Here is a 22,970-nt window from a genome sequence, read left to right on the forward strand (position 1 = left end):
ATGTTGGGGAGAAGAGAGTGGTGAGAATAAGTGAGCTTGGAAAGGAGACTTGCTTGAGGAAGTACCTGGAGAGACTGAGTGTAGAATGGCAAAAGGTGAGAGCTAATGATGCGATGGGAGTGGGTGAGTAATGGGATATATTTAGGGAAGCAGTGATGGCTTGCACAAAAGATGCATGTGGCATGAGAAAGGTGGGAGGTGGGCAGATTAAAAAGGGTAGTGAGTGGTGGGATGAAGAATTAAGGGTGTTAGTGAAAGAGAAAAGAGAGGCGTTTGGAAGGAAAGTAATGCAAATGAGTGGAAGATGTTTAAAAGAAAGTGGGAGGAGCTCAAGAGAAAGATGCAAGAGTTGAAAAGAGGGCAAATGATAGGGTGAGAGAGTATCATTGAATTTTAGGATGAATAAAAAGATGTTTTGGAAGGAGGTAAATGATGTGCGTAAGACAAAAGAACAAATGGGAACATCAGTGAAGGGGGCAAGTGGGGAGGTAATAACTGGTAGTGATGAAGTGAGAAGGAGATGGAGTGAGTATTTTGAAGGTTTGTTGAATGTGTTTGATGATAGAGTGGCAGATATAGGGTGTTTTGGTTGGGGTGATGTGCAAACTGAGGGGGTCAGGATAATTGGTTTGGTAAAGAGAGAAGAGGTAGTGAAAGCTTTGTGGATGATGAAATCCAGTAAGGCGGCAGGTTTGAATGGTATTACAGTGGAATGTATTAAAAATGGGGGTGACTGTGTTCTTGAGTGGTTGGTAAGCATATTCACTGTATGTATGGATCATGGTGAATTGTCTGAGGATTGGCAGAGTGCATGCATAGTGCCATTGTACAAAGGCAAAGGGGATAAAGGTGAATGTTCAAACTACAGTGGCATAAGTTTGTTGAGTATTCCTTTGAAATTATATGGGAGGGTATTGACTGACAGGGTGAAGGCTTGTACAGAGCATCAGATTGGGGAAGAGCAGTGTGGTTTCAGAATTGGTAGAGGATGTGTAGATCAGGTGTTTACTTTGAAGAATTATTATTGTTATTATTATACTTTGTCTCTGTCTCCCGCATTAGCGAGGTAGCGCAAGGAAACAGACGAAAGAATGGCCCAACCCACCCACATTTTTTTTTTTATTTTTATTTTGCTTTGTCGCTGTCTCCCGCGTTAGCGAGGTAGCGCAAGGAAACAGACGAAAGAATGGCCCAACCCACCCACATACACATGTATTTACATACACGTCCACACACGCAAATATACATACCTATACATCTCAATGTACACATATATATAAACACACAGACATATTCATATATACACATGTACATAATTCATACTGTCTGCCTTTATTTATTCCCATCGCCACCTCGCCACACATGGAATAACAACCCCCTCCCCCTCATGTGTGACAGCCTCTAGATGTCATGTAATAATGCACCGAAACCACAGCTCCCTTTCCACATCCAGGCCCCACAGAACTTTCCATGGTTTACCAAGGCCCTTCACATGCCCTGGTTCAATCCATTGACAGCACGTCGACCCTGGTATACCACATCGTTACAATTCACTCTATTCCTTGCATGCCTTTCACCCTCCTGCATGTTCAGGCCCCGATCACTCAAAATCTTTTTCACTCCATCTTTCCACCTCCAATTTGGTCTCCCACTTCTCCTCGTTCCCTCCACCTCTGACACATATATCTTCTTGGTCAATCTTTCCTCACTCATTCTCTCCATGTGACCAAACCATTTTAAAACACCCTCTTCTGCTCTCTCAACCACACTCCTTTTATTTCCACACATCTCTCTTACCCTTGCTTTACTTACTCGATCAAACCACCTCACACCACATATTGTCCTCAAACATCTCATTTCCAGCACATCCACCCTCCTGGGCACAACTCTATCCATAGCCCATGCCTCGCAACCATACAACATTGTTGGAACCACTATTCCTTCAAACATACCCATTTTTGCTTTCCGAGATAATGTTCTTGACTTCCAAACATTCTTCAAGGCTCCCAGAATTTTCGCCCCCTCCCCCACCCTATGATTCACTTCCGTTTCCATGGTTCCATCCGCTGCCAGATCCACTCCCAGATATCTAAAACACTTTACTTCCTCCAGTTTTTCTCCATTCAAACTTACCTCCCAATTGACTTGACCCTCAACCCTACTGTACCTAATAACCTTGCTCTTATTCACATTTACTCTTAACTTTCTTCTTTCACACACTACCAAACTCAGTCACCAGCTTCTGCAGTTTCTCACATGAATCAGCCAACAGCGCTGTATCATCAGCAAACAACAACTGACTCACTTCCCAAGCTCTCTCATCAACAACAGACTGCATACTTGCCCCTCTTTCCAAAACTCTTGCATTCACCTCCCTAACAACCCCATCCATATACAAATTAAACAACCATGGGGACATCACACACCCCTGCCGCAAACCTACATTCACTGAGAACCAATCATTTTCCTCTCTTCCTACACATACACATGCCTTACATCCTCGATAAAAACTTTTCACTGCTTATAACAACTTGCCTCCCACACCATATATTCTTAAAACCTTCCACAGAGCATCTCTATCAACTCTATCATATGCCTCCTCCAGATCCATAAATGCTACATACAAATCCATTTGCTTTTCTAAGTATTTCTCACATACATTCCTCAAAGCAAACACCTGATCCACACATCCTCTACCACTTCTGATACCACACTGCTCTTCCCCAATCTGATGCTCTGTACATGGCTTCACCCTCTCAATCAATACCCTCCCATATAATTTCCCAGGAATACTCAACAAACTTATACCTCTGTAATTTGAGCACTCACTCTTATCCCCTTTGCCTTTGTACAATGGCACTATGCAAGCATTCCGCCAATCCTCAGGCACCTCACCATGAATCATACATACAGTAAATAACCTTACCAACCAGTCAACAATACAGTCACCCCCATTTTTGATAAATTCCACTGCAATACCATCCAAACCTGCTGCCTTTCCGGCCTTCATCTTCCACAAAGCTTTTACTACCTCTTCTCTGATTACCAAATCATTTTCCCTAACCCTCTCACTTTGCACACCACCTCGACCAAGACACCCTATATCTGCCACTCTATCATCAAACACATTCAACAAACCTTCAAAATACTCACTCCATTTCCTTCTCATATCACCACTACTTGTTATCACCTCCCATTAACCCCCTTCACATACACATGTATATACATACACGTCCACACGCACATATACATACCTATACATCTCAATGTATACATATATATACACACACAGACATATACATATATACACATGTACATAATTCATACTGTTTGCTCTTATCCTTTTCCGTTGCCACCCCACCACACATGAAGTGACAACCCCCTCCCCCCGCATGTGCGTGAGGTAGCACTAGGAAAACGCAACAAAGGCCACATTCGTTCACACTCAGTCTCTAGCTGTCATGTATAATGCACCGAAACCACAGTTCTCTTTCCACATCCAGGCCCCACAGAACTTTCCATGGTTTACCCCAGACGCTTCACATGCCCTGGTTCAATCCATTGACAGCACGTCGACCCCGGTATACCACATCGTTCCAATTCACTCTATTCCTTGGACACCTTTTACCCTCCTGCATGTTCAGGCCCCAATCACACATATATACACATGTACATAATTCATACTGTTTGCTCTTATCCATTTCCGTTGCCACCCTGCCACACATGAAGTGACAACCCCCTCCCCCCGCATGTGCGTGAGGTAGCACTAGGAAAACGCAACAAAGGCCACATTCGTTCACACTCAGTCTCTAGCTGTCATGTATAATGCACCGAAACCACAGTTCTCTTTCCACATCCAGGCCCCACAGAACTTTCCATGGTTTACCCCAGATGCTTCACATGCCCTGGTTCAATCCATTGACAGCATGTCGACCCCGGTATACCACATCGTTCCAATTCACTCTATTCCTTGGACACCTTTTACCCTCCTGCATGTTCAGGCCCCGATCACTCAGAATCTTTTTCACTCCATCTTTCCACCTCCAGTTTGGTCTCCCACTTCTCCTCGTTCCCTCCACCTCTGACACATATATCCTCTTTGCCAATCTTTCCTTGCTCATTCTCTCCATGTGACCAAACCAATTCAAAACACCCTCTTCTGCTCTCTCAACTGCACTCTTTTTTATTACCACACATCTCTCTTACTCTTTCATTACTTACTCGATCATACCACCTCACACCACATATTGTCCTCAAACATCTCATTTCCAGCACATTCACCCTCCTCTGCATAACTCTATTTATAGCCCTTGCCTCGCAACCATATAACATTTTCGGAACCACTATTCCTTCAAACAAACTCATTTTTGCTTTCCAAGATAATGTTCTCGACTTCCACCCATCTTTCAATACTCCCAAAACTTTTGCCCCCTTCCCCACCCTATAACTAACTTCTGCTTCCATGGTTCCATCTGCTGCCAAATCCACTCCTAGATATCTAAAACACTTCACTTCCTCCAGTTTTTCTCCATTCAAACTTACCTCCCAATTGACTTGTCCCTCACCCCTAGTGTACCTAATATTATTATCTTGCTCTTATTCACATTTACTCTCAGCTTTCTTCTTTCACACACTTTACTAACCTCAGTCACCAGCTTGTGCAGTTTCTCACCCGAATCAGCCACCAGCACTGTATCATCAACGAACAACTGACTCACTTCCCAAGCTGTCTCATCCACAACAGACTGCATACTTGCCCCTCTTTCCAAAACTCTTGCATTCACCTCCCTAACAACCCCATCCATAAACAAATTAAACAACTATGGAGACATCACGCACCCCTACCGCAAACCAACATTCACTGAGAACCAGTCACTTTCCTCTCTTCCTACACTTACACATGCCTTACATCCTCGATAAAAACTTTTCACTGCTTCTAACAACTTGCTTCCCACACCATATATTCTTAATACCTTCCACAGAGTATCTCTATCAACTTTATTAAATGCCTCCTCCAGATCCATAAATGCTACATACAAATCCATTTGCTTTTCTAAGTATTTCTCACGTACATTCTTCATCACACACATCCTCTACCACTTCTGAAACCACACTGCTCTTCCCCAATCTGATGCTCTGTACATGCCTTCACCCTCTCAATCAATACCTTCCCATATAATTTCCCAGGGATACTCAACAAACTTATACCTCTGTAATTTGAGCACTCACTCTTATCCCCTTTGCCTTTGTACAATGGCACTATGCAAGCGTTCCACCAATCCTCAGGCACCTCACCATGAGTCACACATACAGTAAATAACCTTACCAACCAGTCAACAATACAGTCACCCCCTTTTTTAATAAATTCCACTGCAATACCATCCAAACCTGCTGCCTTGCCAGCTTTCATCTTCCGCAGAGCTTTTACTACCTCTTCTCTGTTTACCAAATCATTCTCCCTAACCCTCTCACTTTGCACGCCATTTCGACCTAAACACCCTATATCTGCCACTCTATCATCAAACACATTCAACAAACCTTCAAAATACTCACTTCATCTCCTTCTCACATCACCACTGCTTGTTATCACGTCCCCATTAGCCCCCTTCACTAAAGTTCCAATTTGTTCCCTCGTCTTACGCACTTTATTTACCTCCTTCCAAATCATCTTTTTATTCTCCCTGAAATTTAATGATACTCTCTCACCCCAACTCTCATTTGCCCTCTTTTTCACCTCTTACACCTTTCTCTTCACCTCCTGCCTCTTTCTTTTATACATCTCCCAGTCATTTGCATTATTTCTCTGCAAAAATCGTCCAAATGCCTCTTTCTTCTCTTTCACTAACAATCTTACTTCTTCATCCCACCACTCACTACCCTTTCTTATCTGCCCACCTCCCACGCTTCTTATGCCACAAGCATGTTTTGCGCAAGCCATCACTGCTTTCCTAAATACATCCCATTCCTCCCCCACTCCCCTTACGTCCTTTGTTTTCACCTTTTTCCATTCTGTACTCAGTCTCTCATGGTACTTCCTCACACAAGGATCCTTCCCAAGCTCACTTACTCTCACCACTCTCTTCAGCCCAGCATTCTCTCTTCTTTTCAATTAACACGTAATCCAATAACGCTCTCTGGCTATCTCTCCTACTTACATATGTATACTTATGTATATCTCTCTTTTTAAACCAGGTATTCCCAATCGCCAGTCCTTTTTCAGCGCATAAATCTACAAGCTCTTCACCATTTCCATTTACAACACTGAACACCTCATGTACACCAATTATTCTCTCAACTGCCATATTACTCACCTTTGCATTCAAATCACCCATCACTATAACCTGGTCTTGAGCATCAAAACTACTAACACACTCACTCAGCTGCTCCCAGAACACTTGCCTCTCATGATCTTTCTTCTCATGCCCAGGTGCATATGCACCAATAATCACCCATCTCTCTCCATCCACTTTCAGTTTTGCCCATATATCTATCTAGAGTTTACTTTCTACACTCTATCACATACTCCCACCACTCCTGTTTCAGGAGTAGTGCTACTCCTTCCCTTGCTCTTGTTCTCTCACTTACTCCTGACTTTACTCCCAAAGACATTTCCAAACCACTCTTCCCCTTTACTCTTGAGCTTCGTTTCATTTAGGGCCAAAACATCCAGGTTCCTTTCCTCAAACATTCTACCTATCTCTCCTTTTTTCTCATCTTGGTTACATCCACACACATTTAGACACCCCAGTCTGAGCCTTCGAGGAGTATGAGCACTCCCCGAGTGACTCCTTCTTCTGTTTCCCCTTTTAGAAAGTTAAAATGAAGTGCATAGTAACGTGCACCTTCATTGAACATACAAACCTCCAACAGCCAGGATCAAACCTGGGACCCGTATGCAACAGGCGGGAATGCAACCTCTAGGCTATAGGCCTGGCTAATAGGAAATAACTATTCAAATACTATGTACTGAAATACCCTTCGTCTCGCATTGGTGAGCAATGGGGTCTACACCGGTCATTTCCCAACAGGCGCACATAGCCAGCAGATAGCATTTTACCGAACCTGACTGTACAACGCGGAGGTATATGAATATGAACAAAGTGCATAGTAACGCGCACCTTCATAGAACATACTAACCCTCATGTATGTTCAGGCCCCAACTGCTCAAAATCTTTTTCACTCCATCCTTCCACCTCCAATTTGGTCTCCCACTTCTTGTTCCCTTCACCTCTGACACATATATCCTTTTTGTCAGTCTTTCCTCACTCATTCTCTCCATATATCCAAACTATTTCAACACACCTTCTGCTCTCTCAACCATGCTCTTTTTATTTCCACACATCTCTCTTACCCTTTTATTACTTAATCAAATCACTTCACACCACATATCGTCCTCAAACATTTCCAACACATTCACCTTCCTCCATACAACCCTATCCATGGCCCATGCCTCGCAACCATGTAACATTGTTGGAACTAATATTCCTTCAAACATACCCATTTTTGCTCTCGAAGATAACATTCTCTCCTTCCACCCTTTTTTTCACGCTCCCAGAACCTTCACCTCCTCCCCCACCCTGTGACTCACTTCCACTTCCATGGTTCCATTCACTGTTGAGTCCACTCCCAGATATCTAAAACACTTCACTTCCTCCAATTTTTCTCCATGAAAACTTACATCCCAAATAAATTGTCCCTCAACCCTACTGAACCTAATCACCTTGCTCTTAACCAAACTTAGTCATCAACTTTTACAGTTTCTCACTCGAGTCAACCACTAGAGCTGTATCATCGCAAACAACAACTGGCTCACTTCCCATGCCCTCTCACCCCCAATGGCTTGCATACTCACAAAACTCTTGCATTTACCTCCCTAACCATCCCATCCATAAACAAATTAAACAACCATTGGGACATCACACACCCCTGCTGCAGACTGACTGTCACTGGGAACCAATAACTCTCCTTTCTTCCCACTTGTACACATGCCTTACATTCTTGGTAAAAACTTTTAACTTCTTCTAGCAGCTTACCTCCCAAACCAAATACTCTTAAGATCTTCTACAAAGCATTTCTATCAACCCAAACATATGCCGTCTCCAGATCCATAAATTCTACATACAAATCCATCTGTTTTTCTAAGGATTTCTCACACACATTCTTCAGTACAAACACCTGATTCACACATCCTCTACCACTTCTGAAACCACACTGCTCTTCCCCAGTCTGATGCTCTGTATATGCTTTCACCCCTCTCAATCATTACCCTCCTGTACAATTTCCCAGTAATACTCAACAAAATTATGCCTCCAGCTGCCCCTCTCAGCACATTAATCTGAAAGTCTCTCTTTTACATGCCTATCAATCAACATGTAATTCAGTAATGTCCACTGACCGTCTCTCCTAATGACATACATATACTTATGTATATCTCTCTTTTTAAACCAGATATTCCTAATCACCAGTCCTTTTTCAGCACATAAATCCACAAGTTCTTCACCATTTTCATTTCCAACACTGAATACCCCATGTACCCCAATTATACCCTCAACTGCCACATTAATCATTCGCATTTAAGTCATCCATCACTAAACCCCGGTCTCATGCATCAAAGCTGCTAGCACACTCACTCAGCTGCTCCCAAAACACTTGCCTCTCATGATCTTTCTTCTCATGACCAGGTGCATAAGCACCTATAGTCCATCACCCATCTCTCTCCATCCACTTTCAGTTTTACCCACATCAATCAAGAATTTACTTTCGTACATGCTATCACATACTCCCACAACTGCTTCAGGAGTAGTGCTACTCCTTTCTTAGCTCTTGTCCTCTCACCATCCCCTCACTTTACTCCCAAGACTTTCCCAAACTACTCTTCCCCTGTACCCTTGTGCTTCATTTCACTCAAAGCAAGAACATCCAGGTTTCTTTCTTCAAACAACTACCTATCTCTCCTTTCTTCTCGTTTTGGCTACATCCACACACATTCAAACACCCCAGTCTGAGCCTTCGAGGAGGATGAGCACTCCCTACTTGACTCCTTTAAGATTTTGTTTCATTTCAGTCCTGGAGTGTGTATATTTACGGTACCTTCAGAATGTCTTCTACACCTGGGCTGGCCCAACTTTGGTGGCAGCCAACCCATGTCATCCTGTGGACTACCTGTATACATCCACTCAGATAAAGCATCATTATGACCAAGTCAAGGTGAGTTCTCAAGTATCCCTTACACATCATGCATGGAATGAGTCATAGAGGTCAAGAATCCAGGCTGTGTGAGAGGAGTATGTGGTATGACTAATTGGAATGAAGAAATATAGTGCTATATGAGAGATTTTGTATGGCTGGGAATGCAAAGGAAATGAATTATAGAGTGGCATTGTGGGTTAAACATTGTATTTTGAGGTGGTTTGTGCATGTGGAAAGAATTCAGGATGAAGAGTTTACAAGGAGAATGTATGATACCATGATTAAAGGGTTTGGTTTGAGAGGAAGACCACCTGTGACTTGGAGGGAGTACTGAGTACTGGAGGGAGAGAGATGTTGGAAGAATGCATGGAATGGTATATGTGAGGGAGATGTAAGGACAAGGATGAGTGAAGACTCTTTTGCCGTGGCCATCCCCTTGAAGGGAGTTTCTATGGGGAAAAGGGCATCCAAGATGTAGATCGATGAATAGATAGATAGATGAATACATGATTGTTAAACATTTCACCTTCTGAGTTTCGCTTCTCATAGAATGATACTTAGATCTTCTAAAGTTGAGAGCCTATACACAGATTCTAGTGAGCTCTGTGTGTAATTTGGATCAAAAAACTTGACTAAAAGCATTTCTTTAGGCACTCAGTTCTCTGCAACAGCACTAGACCTCTTCCACCCAAACCAGTTTTAACCAACTATCAACCCCCAAATATAGGTGAAATCTTACCCCTGCCTCATACTTCAGCAGCCTCTACTCACAAATCTCCCCATTCCCAAATAATGTAACACTGACAGAACACTTACATACTGAAATAATCCTACAAGCACTAGATAACTACCCTTCCAACTCAGTCATAAATTCCTACCCACTTTCCTTCGACAGACACGAGTCATGTTTTCCCACCTACACATTGGACATCAACCTTCCTTTTACCACCAGAAACACTGTTTCAACATATCAAGGCCCACCATGCAACTGAACACCACAGGAGCCTTGTAAATAATAACAAAATTGATTATAAAATATTCAAAGGTATTGTAAGTTTTTTCAGTCTAAATATCTTTTATAGTAATGCACAGGTTAAATGATAACAGATGTTCTAACCCAAAAGCACTGGAAAAATTTTGAGAATCACATTCCACCAAATGATCATAAAGAAAAGTCAATGAATTTGATGAAAAACAAAGGAGAAAAATATATACATACATCTACCCTAGCCTGAGCCAGGTATCCATTTTATCAGCCAACCCCTAGGGGTAGATGAACAGCTGGGGTGACTGTGGACTGACTGCTGCAACCAGGATTTGAATCTGTGTGGTCGAACCTTGGCAGCCTGTGAATGCGTCTCAGTCAGCAATGCTAACCACTACACCATGGGAGTCCAAAGAATACAAGACATCACTTTTTTCACATAAGTACATAAGTACTCTTGCCAATTCCTGTCCACTCTATCATCGACCTTAGTCCCCAGCATCATGGGGTGCTAAGAATCTCTTGGTTTCTACCTGACTCTACTGCCAGTGAGAGGGAGGGCTCTGGCAGTATTAGTACCAGCCCCTCCCATGACCTTTCCGTCTGTTAGACTTTCCTTTTTTTTATTCAATGTACAAACTTTTGCAGTCTCTTTAGTAACCTCTCCTCAATTGAACACCATCTTCTAGTACCTTCCCAATACCTTTCCTAATATCTTACTTCTGTCTGAGATACAGTTGTCTAATGATGTTCTCACTAGTCCCTTTTTTATATATAGCTATAACTTCCACTCATGATTCCAGTTCAAAGGTGGTATTTGTGTGTATTCCAATGGCAACACACCTGTTGCATGCCTTAAGGATCTTGAGTCCCCAAACTTTAATGTTATGTTGCTCAAAGTCTGTCCCCTTACTGCAACACTTTTCCTCTGTTTTGCCTATTGCTCTCCAAATCCTACAAATTATATATCCTTCTTTGACTATCTAAACTCCTACTGTGAGACTGTGACATCCTCTTACCTGCAGACTGAGATCCTTTACCTTGGGGATTTCAACGTTCACCATAGGGAATGGATAAATTCCACCCAGTGGATGGTGGAGGGATTGAATCCTTCCTGTTCTCCATTCTCAATTATTTAGAGCAAATTATCTCCCACCCTACCCTTATTCCTGATTGCTGTGACCACTCTCGTAGTATTCTGGATTTATTTTTCACCTCTAGTCCATGCTGCTGTAAATACACAATATCACTCTCAATTGGTTCATCAGATCACACTGTCATAAATGTATCTATTCTAACAGCACATCACCTCTGATAGCCCCTTCTAAGCATAAATACTATGACCTCAACAAAGCTGACTGGAATAACTTGCGTAACTTCTTTTCTGACTTTCCTTGGGTAAAGTATTGTCTCCTATGTGGTGATGCTTCTTTCTCCACCAAATGCATAGTAGAGGTTATTCTTGTGGGATTAGAAGCATTTTTCCCTTCTTCCAAGATGACCTCTTCATTCATTTCATGGTTCAGTCGTTCCTGTTCTGAGGCCATTGATGCAAGGGATCAGGCATATCAGGCTTGGAAAAACTCTTCTTCTTCTGGCTTCCATTCAGCTTTTATCACTGCCTGTAATCGCTGAAAGTACATTATCCATGAGGCGAAGTGTTCCTGTATTCAAAATATGTATGAAGAACCTCTCCTCATAATCCACTGATAGGTATTTTTGGTTTTTAGCTAAGGGCATCTCTAACAACTTCTGTAACTCTATCTTTCCTTCACTTTTCTGTTTTGATGGTACTATAGCTGTCTTTCCCATAGACAAAGCAGCTCCATTTGGTTCCTGTTTCTCCTCTAATTTCACCTTGGATGACTCTAACAGTCCTTCACCCACTGATGCTCTGTCATACTAATCCTATATCTCTTCCAGCAATCTCTTTTTAGCCTGTCCGAAAAGTGCTTCTTTCTCTGGACACAAACAAGACTTATGGTCCTGATGGCATCCATTCCCATGTACTGAAAGAGTGTACTGCTGAACTTGCACGTGTGCTTGCCAGCAAGGCTTATGGTCCTGATGGCATCCATTCCCATGTACTGAAAGAGTGTACTGCTGAACTTGCACCTGTGCTTGCCCAACTGTTCCATTTTTATTTAAAAAACAAAGCTTTTCTCACCCCTTTAACTATTGTCCTATTGCTTTGACATCTACCATTTCCATAGTCTTTGAATCCCTCCTCAGCTCCCATATTCTTAAACTCCTCGAAAATCACAGTCTTCTCCCTGATCACCAGTATGGCTTCTGAAGGGCGAAATCCACTAGTGACATTATTTCCTGTCTTCTGAATGTTTGGTTATCATCCCCGAAAGATTTTGGGGAGTCGTGTAGTTGTTCTTGATATATCTAAGGCTTTTGACAGGGTGAGGCATTGGGATCTCATCTCTAAGCTCCCCTCTTTTGGCTTCCCTCCCTCACTTTGCTCCTTCACATCTAGCTTCCTCTTTGGGTGATCTATTTCTGTGATTGTTAATAGATCAGCATCCCCCCTTTTCTCCATCAACCACGGTGTCCCTTAAGGTTCTGTCCTGTCCCCTACACTTTTTCTCCTTCTTTTTCAATGGTTTCCTCTCCACAAATAATCCTATTCACTCAAATGCTGATGACTCAACGCTACATTCATCCACATCCCTCAATTCTGCTCCCTCTTCCCTCACTGGATCTGCATCTCCCCATGACACAGCTTCCTCAGTAAACTCAGACTTGGACAGGATATTTCAGAGGGGTAGACAAAATCTTGTAAAACTGAATGCTTCCAAGACCCAGTTTCTAGACTTGAACAGGATATCTCAGAGGGGTAGACAAAATCTTGGGAAATTTAATGTCTCCAAGACCCAATTTCTACCCATCTCTCTTTTGAAAACTCCTCACAATTCTCTGATCTCCTTTGATGGTTCTGTAGTTCCATCTCTTGACTCAATGAACATACTTGGTATGACTGTAACATCCGCTCTTTCTTGGATTCCCCACATTACAGGAATAACTAAGTCTGCCTCTAAGAAACTAGATTTCCTGTTTAGATGTCGAAACTTCTTCTCTTTGGAACAGTTGCTTCGCTTATACAAGAGATTGATTTGTCCTTGTATGGAGTACTCCTTTCACATTTTGGGTGGTTCTAGCTCTGTATGCTTACTTGACAGCATTGAGTAGAAAGCAGTCTGACTTATAAACTGTCCCAGGCTAACTTCCAGACTTGATCCCCTTGCCTTATGCTGCTATGTTGGTTCACTTTCCCTCTTCTGTAGGTATTACTTTGGTTTCTAGTCACAAGAGCTGGCTGCTTCTGTGCCTCACCACTAGCTAGACCATGCAATAATCGGCAAGCTGCTGTGTCACATGATTATTGTGTGGCCATCGGCAAATCAAGAGTGGGTTGTTTTGGTATCTGCTTCTTCCCCTACACATCAAAGCTGTGGAACTCTTTCCCTTCTCATGTTTTCCTAATAACTATGACCTGGCACATTTCAAAACATAGGTCTTTTACTTCCTCAAAAATTTGTAAATAGTTGGAAGCGGAAGTCAGTCACAGGGTGGGGGAGGGGACGAATGTTCTGGGAGAGTTGAAGAATGTGTGGAAGGCAAGAACGGGATCTCGGAGCTAAAATGGGTATGTCTGAAGGAACACTGGTTCCAATGATGTGATATGGTTGCGAGGCATGGGCTATAGATAGGGTTGTGCGGAGGAGGGTGGATGTGTTGGAAATGAAATGTTTGAGGACAGCATGTGGTGTGAGGTGGTTTGATCGAGTAAGTAATGAAAGTGTAAGAGGGATGTGTGATAATAAAGAGAATGTGGTTGAGAGAGCAGAAGAGGGTGTGTTGAAATGGTGTGGACACATGGAGAGAGTGAGTGAGGAAAGATTGACAAAGAAGATATATGTGTCAGAGGTGGTGGGAAAAAGGAGAAGCGATAGACCAAATTAGAGGTGGAAGGATGGAGTGAAAAAGATTTTGAGCGATCGGGGCCTGAATATACAGGAGAGTGAAAGGCATGCAAGGAATGGAGTGAATTGGAATAATGTGGTATACCAGGGTCGACATGCTGTCAATGGATTGAACCAGGGCATGTGAAGTGTCTGGGGTAAACCATGGAAAGGTCTGCAGGGCCTGGATGTGGAAAGTGAGCTGAGGTTTTAGTTGCATTACACATGACAGCTAGAAACTGAGTGTTAACGAATGTGGCCTTTGTTGTCTTTTCCTAGCGCTACCTTGCTTGCGAAAGGGGGGAGGGGGGTGCCATTCCATGTGTGGCAAAGTGGTGACAGGAATGGTTGAAGGCAGCAAGTATGAGTATGTACATGTGTACATATGTATATGTCTGTGTATATATATGTATGTATATGTTGAAATGTATAGGTATGTATATGTGCATGTGTGGGCGTGTTTGTATATACATGTGTATGTGGGTGGGTTGGGCCATTCTTTCGTCTGTTTCCTTGCGCTACCTTATTAATGCAGGAGACAGTGACAGAGTATAGTGAATAATAGATATATTACATGCATCACATAATTCCCTTGAACAGCAAGGATTTGAACCCCGTACCATTTGCCTGGTTGCTGGGTTTCTTAATCTGTCAGCTATTCTCACCTCTCTTCGGGAAATGACTTCGATTACTAGTAACTGAATACCCTTCATACCACATTCATGAGTATAAGGGTCTCGACCAGTCATGTTCCATCAGGCTCACATTACCCAGTAGTCAGCAGTTTTGCAGAACTTACTAGCGCACGTGGAGGTATATCAACATAAATATAGTGCATATGAATGTGCTTTTTTCATAGAACACATAATGCCCTCCACCAGCAAGGATTCAAACCCCACATCATTTGCATTGTTGCTGGATACGCTAACCACTGGGCTATGCTTACCCCCTAATGTTTTTTTTATATACCTCCACATGTGACATTAAGTTCTGTAACATTGCTGACTACTAGGTAATGTGCAGCTAATGGTACATGAGTGGTCTAGACCCCTTTACTCATGAATGTGAGAGGAAGGGTATTCAATTACTGGTAATAGATTTATCATTTCCCTTTTAGGGACAAGAATAGGTGAGTGGTTAGCATACCCAGCAACTATGCTAATGATGTGGACTTCAAATCCTTGCTGTTGGAGGGCATTATGTGTTCTATGAAAAGTGAGCATTCATATGCACTATATTTGTGCTCATATACCTCCACTTGTGACAGTAAGTTCCGTTAAATTGCTGACTACTGTGTAATGTGAGCCTGATGGACATGACTGGTTTAGACCCCATTGCTCTTGAACGTGAGATGACGGGTATTTGATTACCAGTAATTAAGTAGTCATTTCCCTATTAGTGGTGAGCATCGCCGAGTGGTTAGCATACCCAGCGACCACACAAATGGTATGAGGTTTGAATCTTTGCAGTTGGAGGGTATTATGTTTTCTATGAAAAGTGCACTATATTTGTGTGCATACATTCATACTTGCTTGCCTTCATCCATCGCGGTGGCACCCCACCTCACAGGAAACGGCACTGCTACCTTGTGTCATTGAGATAGCACCAGGAAACAAAGAGAGGCCACATCTGCTCACATCCATACATGAACTGTCACATGTAATGCACTGAAACCACAGCTCCCATTCCACATCCATTCCCCACGGATCTTTTTCATGGATTGACCCAGATGTTTCACTTTCCTTGATTCAATCCATTGATGGCAGGTTGACTGCAGAATATCACATCATTCCAATTTAGTCTGTTCTGTGCATGCCTCTCACCCTCCTGCAGATTCAGGCCCTGATTGCTCAAAATATTTTTCACTCCATCCTTCCACCACCAATTTGGTCTACCAGTTCTCCTTGTTTCCTCCGCCAATGACATATCTATCTTCTTTGTCAACCTTTCCTCACTCAGTCTCTCCATATGTCCAAACCATTTCAACTCACCTTCTGCTCTCTCATCCCCACTCATTTTATTACCATGCATCTCTTACCCTTCCATTATTTACTTGATCAACCACTTCACATAACATGTCCTCAAACATTTAATTTCCAACTCACACACCCTCCTCCACTCAACCTTATTTATAGCCCATGCCTCACAACCATATGATATTGTTGGAACTACTGTTCCTTCAAACATACCCACTTTTGCTGTCCATGGCAAAGTTCTCTCTTTCCACACATTCTTCATCACTCCCTTCCCACCCTATGACTCACTTCATCTTCCATGGTTCCATTTGCTGCCAAGTCCATTCCCAGATATCTAAAACACTTCTTCCTCCAATTTTTCTCCATTCAAACATATATCCCAGCTAACTCGTCCCTCAACCTTGCTGAACCTAATAACCTTATTCACATTTACTCTCAACTTTCTCCTTTCATACTTTTCCAGTTCTCACTTGAATCAGCCACAAGTGCTGTGTCATTGGTGAACTGTCTCACTTCCCAGGCCCTCTCATCCCAACAGACTGCATACTCACCCTTTTCTCCAAAACTTGCATTTACCTCCCCCTCCATCAGCCCCTTGTAAGCATAAATACTGGCCACAACAGAGGTGACTGGAATAATGTATGTAACTTGTTTTCTAACTTTCATCTTTTATTGCTGCCTGTAATTGCTTCAAGCACATTATCCGTGAGGTGAAGCATTCCTTCATTCAAAGGAAGTGCAATAACCTCTCCTCTTCATCCACTGATAGGTCTTCCTGATCTTTAGCTAAGGGAATCTCTAACAACTTCTGTCACTCTACCTTTCCCTCACTTTTCCTTTCTGACAGTACTATAGCTGTCTATCCTATAGACCAAGCATCTCTCTTTGGTTCCCATTTCTCTTCTAACTCCAATGGTTCCCATTTCTCTCCTAACTCCAGTGGTTCCCATTTCTCTTCCAACTCCACCTTGGATGACTCTAACATTCCTTCATCCCCTGATGCTCCTTTTACTAATGCTTTGCCCCTTCCTGTAATCTCTTCAGACTGTCTAAAAGTGCTTCTTTCTCTTGACAAGTAAGGCTTATGTTTGTGATGGCATCCATCTCTGTGTCCTGAAAGAGTTTACCTCTGAACTTGCACCTGTGCTTGCTCTTTTGTTCTGTTTGTTTAAAAAACAAATTTTTCCTCCTTTGAAGCATACATTAATACATCCCATCCCTAAGAAGGGTGACCATTCTGACCCCTCTAACAATCGCCCTATTGCTTTGACATCTATCTTTTCCAAAGTCTTTGAATCCTTCCTCAACTCCCATATTCTTAAACACCTCAAAAACCACATTTTTTACTCTGATCGCCAGTATAGCTTCTGTAAGGTGAGATCCACTGGTGATATTCTTCCCTATCTTACTAATGTTTGGTCACTACCCCTGAAAGATTTTGGGGAGTCATGTTTAGTTGCCCCTGACATATCTAAGGCTTTTGACGTGGTGTGGCATCAGGGTCTCATCCCTAAGCTCCCCCCTTTATGCATCCCTCCCTCACTTTGTTCCTTCATGTTTAGTTCCTCTCTGGCCAGTCTATCTATGTGGATGTCGATGGATCAGCCCCCCCCCCCCTTTTTTTTTTCCTTCATCAACAGCAGTATCCCTCAAAGTTCTGTCTTGTCCCCTACACTTTTTCTCCTTTTTGTCGACATTTTTCTCTCCACAAATGATCCAATACACTCAAACACTGACAGCTCAGCACTGCAGTCAACCACATCCTTCAATTCTGCTCCCTCTTCTCTCACTTGATCTGCATCTCATCTTGACACAGCTTCCTCAGTGTACTCAGACTTGGACAGGATATCTCAGTGGGGTAGACAAAATCTTGTTAAGTTTAATGCTTCCAAGATGTAATTTCTATCCATCTCCCAATAGAAAACTCACAACTCTCATCTCTCCTTTGATGGTTCTGTAATTCTACCTCTTGACTCAGTGAACATACCTGGTATTATTGTAACATCCACTCTTTCTTAGAAACCCCACATTACAGGAATAGCTAAGTCTGCTTCTAAGAAACTGGATGCCCTGTTTAGATGTTGAAACTTATTCTCTTGTGAACAGTTGCTCCGTTTTGTACAAGGGATTGATTCATCCTTGTATGGGGTACTGCTCTCATATTTAGGGTGATTCTAGCTCTGTATGCTTACCTGAGAAAATTGAATTGAAAGTAGTCCAGCTTATAAACTATCCCAGACTAACTTCCAGACTTGATCCCCTTGCTCTATGACACAATGTTGGTTCACTTTCCCTCTTCTATAGGTATGCTTTGGTTTTTGCTCCCAAGAGCAGGCTACTTGTGTGCCCTCATCACTAGCTAGACCTCTCAGTACTCAGCAGTCTGCTGTGTCACTTGATTAATATGTGGCTATCGGCAACTCAAGGGTGGGCTGTTCTGATACCTGCTTCTTTCCCTACACATTGAAGCTTTGGAATGCTACCTTCTCATGTTTTTCCTAATAACTATGACCTGGCACACTTCAAAAGACAGTTTTCTCTTCCTTCAGAATTTGTAAACACTTTCCCTTGTCTTTTCTTTTTCTGTTTTATGATTCTCTCTATATTTCAATTAAGGCCCGGCCTTGATGTGAACTTTTGACTGTGACTTGAGCCTTCAACATAAAACAAATCCATAAAGAAATGAAACAACTATGATGACATTACACACACCTGCCACTGACCAACCTTCACTGGGAATCAGTCACTATCCTCTCTTCCTACTTGTAAACATGCCTTACACCCTTGATAAAAAAAACTTTCACTGCTTCTAGCAGCTTACCTCCTACACTTTATATTCTTAATACCTTCCACAAAGCATCTCTATCAACCCTATCATATGCCTTCTCCAAATCCATAAATGCTACATATAAATTCATCTGTTTTTCTAAGTATTTCTCACACACATTCTTCAAAACAAACACCTGATCCACACATCTTTTACCACTTCTGAAACCACACTGCACATCTCCAATCTGATGCTCTACATATGCCTTCACCCTCTCAGTCAATACCCTCCTACAATTTTCCAGGTGTACTCAACAAACTTATGCCGCTGTAGTTTGAACATTTACCTGCATCCCCCTTTGCCTTTATGAATTGGCACTATACATGCATTCTGCCAATCCTCAGGCACTCCACCATGATTCATACATAGACTGAATTTCCTTCCCATCCAGTCAATAACACAGTCACCTCCTTAATAAATTCAACTGCAGTACCATCCATTCCCACTGCCTAGCTGGATTTCATCTCCTGCAAGACTTTATCCATCTCTTCTCTCTTCACCAATCCACTCTCCCTGACTCTCACTTTGTACACCACCCCAACCAAAGCACTTTTTAATCATCAAAATATAGATCTGACATGCAGTTAGTATATGGAGGCAAATATTTGAAATCAGCCTGGAGGTGGATACAATTGCACAGACAAATGAGGGCTTGCAGTAGCAAATTCATGTATCTCCAGTGCAGTTAACCAAACAACAGAATGCTTGTGGAAGGAGCCTAATTTATGATTGTATTGTTAAGTTGTGTCGGCAATAGATAGTGTGACCAATCATTGTTTCCGTTTTTTTGGTTATACCACAGTCACTGTTTTAGTGTAACAAAAGTTTGGTAACAATTTTATTGGGATAACTTAACAATTATCTGAATGGCACAACTTGTAAATGTCGTTATATCAAGTGTGCTTGAATGAGTTAAGGAACTGGAGTATCTCAAGAAGTCATTTTCAGTAAGTTAATGGTAAAGGAAGCCATATCATACAGCAGTAGGTCTTTAACAGACTTTTTTTGACTATTATATTGATGTGGCCAAAATCACTGGTTAGAGAGAAACAGGTGTGACTTCTAATAACAGAGACAGTATAAACATAATCCAGTTTCTTGCTGAAGTTTGTCTTGCAATCTTTCCAGAGTGGGGTTGACAAACGTGATGCACATGTGTATAGTGTCGCAGGTGTAGCTCATCATCGGCTCACTCATGACCTTGGTTGTACAAATCAAGCTGTTCTTGTGTCTGGAGAAAGCGGAGCTGGAAAGGTAAATCATTGTGTCATTTATGTATCTATTATTTCTCTCCCCAATGGACAGTCTTATGAGCAATTGAGAGAGCACTTGTTTGATAGAAATATGAATAGAATTGTTCCCCTTCATCCATCATTAAGCATATGAGGCTGGAAGATGCTCACCCACTGGAATTAGCAAGTAGACAACATCCTGCTTAGGCATATGAAATCATGGTGTGTACATGAGGTAGTACCAAGCACCCATCTACCCTGATTTTTTACAAACTTGCTGGCATTATGTAGACCTGCTGGCTTATACTTGACATCAGATTTCGGTGTCTTCAGTTTTGTTTCTGGCCTTAAAAGGTGTCACATTAGTGTCACTGACTTTTATTTCAAGGGTTTCCATTAAACTTTTTTTCATACTTGTTTGTCATTTGATTTAGCAAGGTAGTACCAGAAACAGACAAAGAAAAAGACTTATTTGCATACATCAATTCTCCAGGTGTCGTGTAATGCATCAAAACCACAGCCCCCTATCCACAACCAGACCACACATACCTTTCCATGGTTTCCTTCGACTGCTTCATATCCCTGAGTTTGGTCCATTGATAGTAGATCAATCTCTGTATACCACAGCACTCCAGTTTACACTATCTTGTATACACCTTTCGCACTCCTTCATATTCAGGCCCCGAGCACTCATAATCTTATTCACCCCATCCTTCCATCGCCATTTAAGTCTCCCTTTCTCCACACCTCTCTTACACTATTCCTAATGCAATCAGCCCTCCTCACACTGTGTATTGTTCTCAGACATTTCATTTTGAACAGTTTGCCTGCTTCCCTGCTTTCTCATTAGAAGCCCTTGCCCGAATGCCACACAACATTATTATGACTGCTATGCCTTCAAACATACCAAGTTTTGCCCTCCTAGATTGTGACCCCTCTTTCCACACATTCCTGAATGCTCACAGAACTTTCACCCCCTCACACATCCTTTTACTCACCTTTACTTCTATTGTCCCATTTGCTGCCATGTCGACTCCCAGCTATCTAAAACACTTCACTTCCAGACTCAGACACCTGTAGTGTCTCACTCAAATCAGCCACCAGTTCCACCTTATTAGCATATGACTGACACACTTCCCAACTCCCCCTCACCTCCTCCAGAGTGCATTCCTGCCCCACTCTCAGAGATCCTTGCATATACTTTTCTCCACCCTATTCTACAGACAAATTAGACAGCCATGTTAACTTCACACAGCCTTTCTGCTGACTCCACCTTCACCTGGAACTATCCACCTACTCGCACACATGCCTTAATCTCACACACAACTTGATATATAGACATAACTCCTTGCTGCTTCTCATGGCTTTCCTCCCACATTTTATAATTGTAAAACCTTCCAGAAGGCATTTTCAGTCAACCCTTTCATAAGCTTTCTCCAAATCCAGGAATGCCAAATACAAAGCCTTCTGTTTCTCTTTGAATTTCTCATACATATTCTTCAAATCAGTTGCCTGATCTGCACATCCTTTACCACTCCTGAAATCACATTGTTCCTCCCCAGCCTGATGCTTTGTACATACCACCACCCTCTTTGTCACCATTCTTCAATGCAGCTGGCCAGATACACGTAACAAACATTTTATTTATTTCAATTATTATACTTTGTCGCTGTCTCCCGCGTTAGCTAGGTAGTGCAAGGAAACAGATGAAAGAATGGCCCAACCCACCCACATGCACATGTATATACAGACACACCCACATACGCACATATACATACCTATACATTTCAATGTATACATACATATACATACACAGACATATACACATATACGCATGTACATATTCATACTTGCTGTTCTCATCCATTCCCATTGCCACTCTGCCACACTTGAAATGGCACCCCCCTTCCCCCGCGTGTGCGAGGTAGCGCTAGGAAAAGACAACAAATGCCACATTCGTTCACACTCAGTCTCTAGCTATCGTGTGTAATGCACCGAAACCACAGCTCCCTTTCCACATCCAGGTCCCACAAAACTTTCCATGGTTTACCCCAGATACTTCACATGCCCTGGCATGTGAAGCAGTTGAGTAAGGGCAATGAGTTGTGGAACAACAAAGTAAAGTTGCTAGTGAAAGAAAATATGGATGTATGGACAGTATTTACAGGGAAGGAGTGTGAGTGATTGGGAGATGTACAAGAGAAAGCAGCAGGAGGTCAAAAGGAGGGTGCAAGGGCTGAAAAAGAGAGTAAATGAGAGTTGGGGTGTTTAGTATAAACAAACTTCAAGGATAATGAGAACATTTTTTGAAAGAAGGTTAATAGTGTGTTCGAAAGAAAGGGCAACATCAGTGAAGGGGGCTACAGGTAAAGTGGTAACAGGCAGTGATGAGGTGAAGAGGATTTGAAGTGGATACTCTGAAGAACTACTGAATTTGTCTGATATGGATTCAGATGCAGTGCATTTGGGTTGGGGAGGTATTTAAAGGGATAGTGTCATGGAATGTACTTTGCTGAAGAGAGGAAAGGTTGTGAAAGCCTTGTGTAAGATGAAATGTAGCAAGGAGGCTGGAGCTGATTGTATTATACTGGTCTTAATCCTGGTTGCAGCGGTTGGTTCACAGTCAACCTAGCTGTTTGTCCTCCCCTGGGGTTGGTTGATAAAATGGGTACCTGAGTAAGGCTAGGGTGTATGACTTAATATATATAAAAAGAACATTAATGAGATGGCCTTAATAAGGGAATTCATTTGCTCGTACCATCTCAGCTAATATAAAGAAAGTTGTTGACT

The 22,970-nt window shown here is 42.3% G+C and overlaps 1 protein-coding gene across 1 annotated transcript in view; it reads left to right on the forward strand.

The window, feature by feature from the left end:
• Positions 1 to 22,970, forward strand: part of LOC139754433 (unconventional myosin-XIX-like) — a 402,035-nt gene that overhangs the window by 18,986 nt on the left and 360,079 nt on the right. Inside the window, exons 3-4 of the mRNA XM_071671709.1 lie at positions 9,065 to 9,207; positions 20,077 to 20,202. Of these exons, the coding sequence (XP_071527810.1) occupies positions 9,065 to 9,207; positions 20,077 to 20,202 (269 nt within the window). The remainder of the gene's footprint in view (positions 1 to 9,064; positions 9,208 to 20,076; positions 20,203 to 22,970) is intronic.

Source organism: Panulirus ornatus, chromosome 17, assembly GCF_036320965.1.
Source record: "Panulirus ornatus isolate Po-2019 chromosome 17, ASM3632096v1, whole genome shotgun sequence".
Taxonomy (NCBI): domain Eukaryota; kingdom Metazoa; phylum Arthropoda; class Malacostraca; order Decapoda; family Palinuridae; genus Panulirus; species Panulirus ornatus.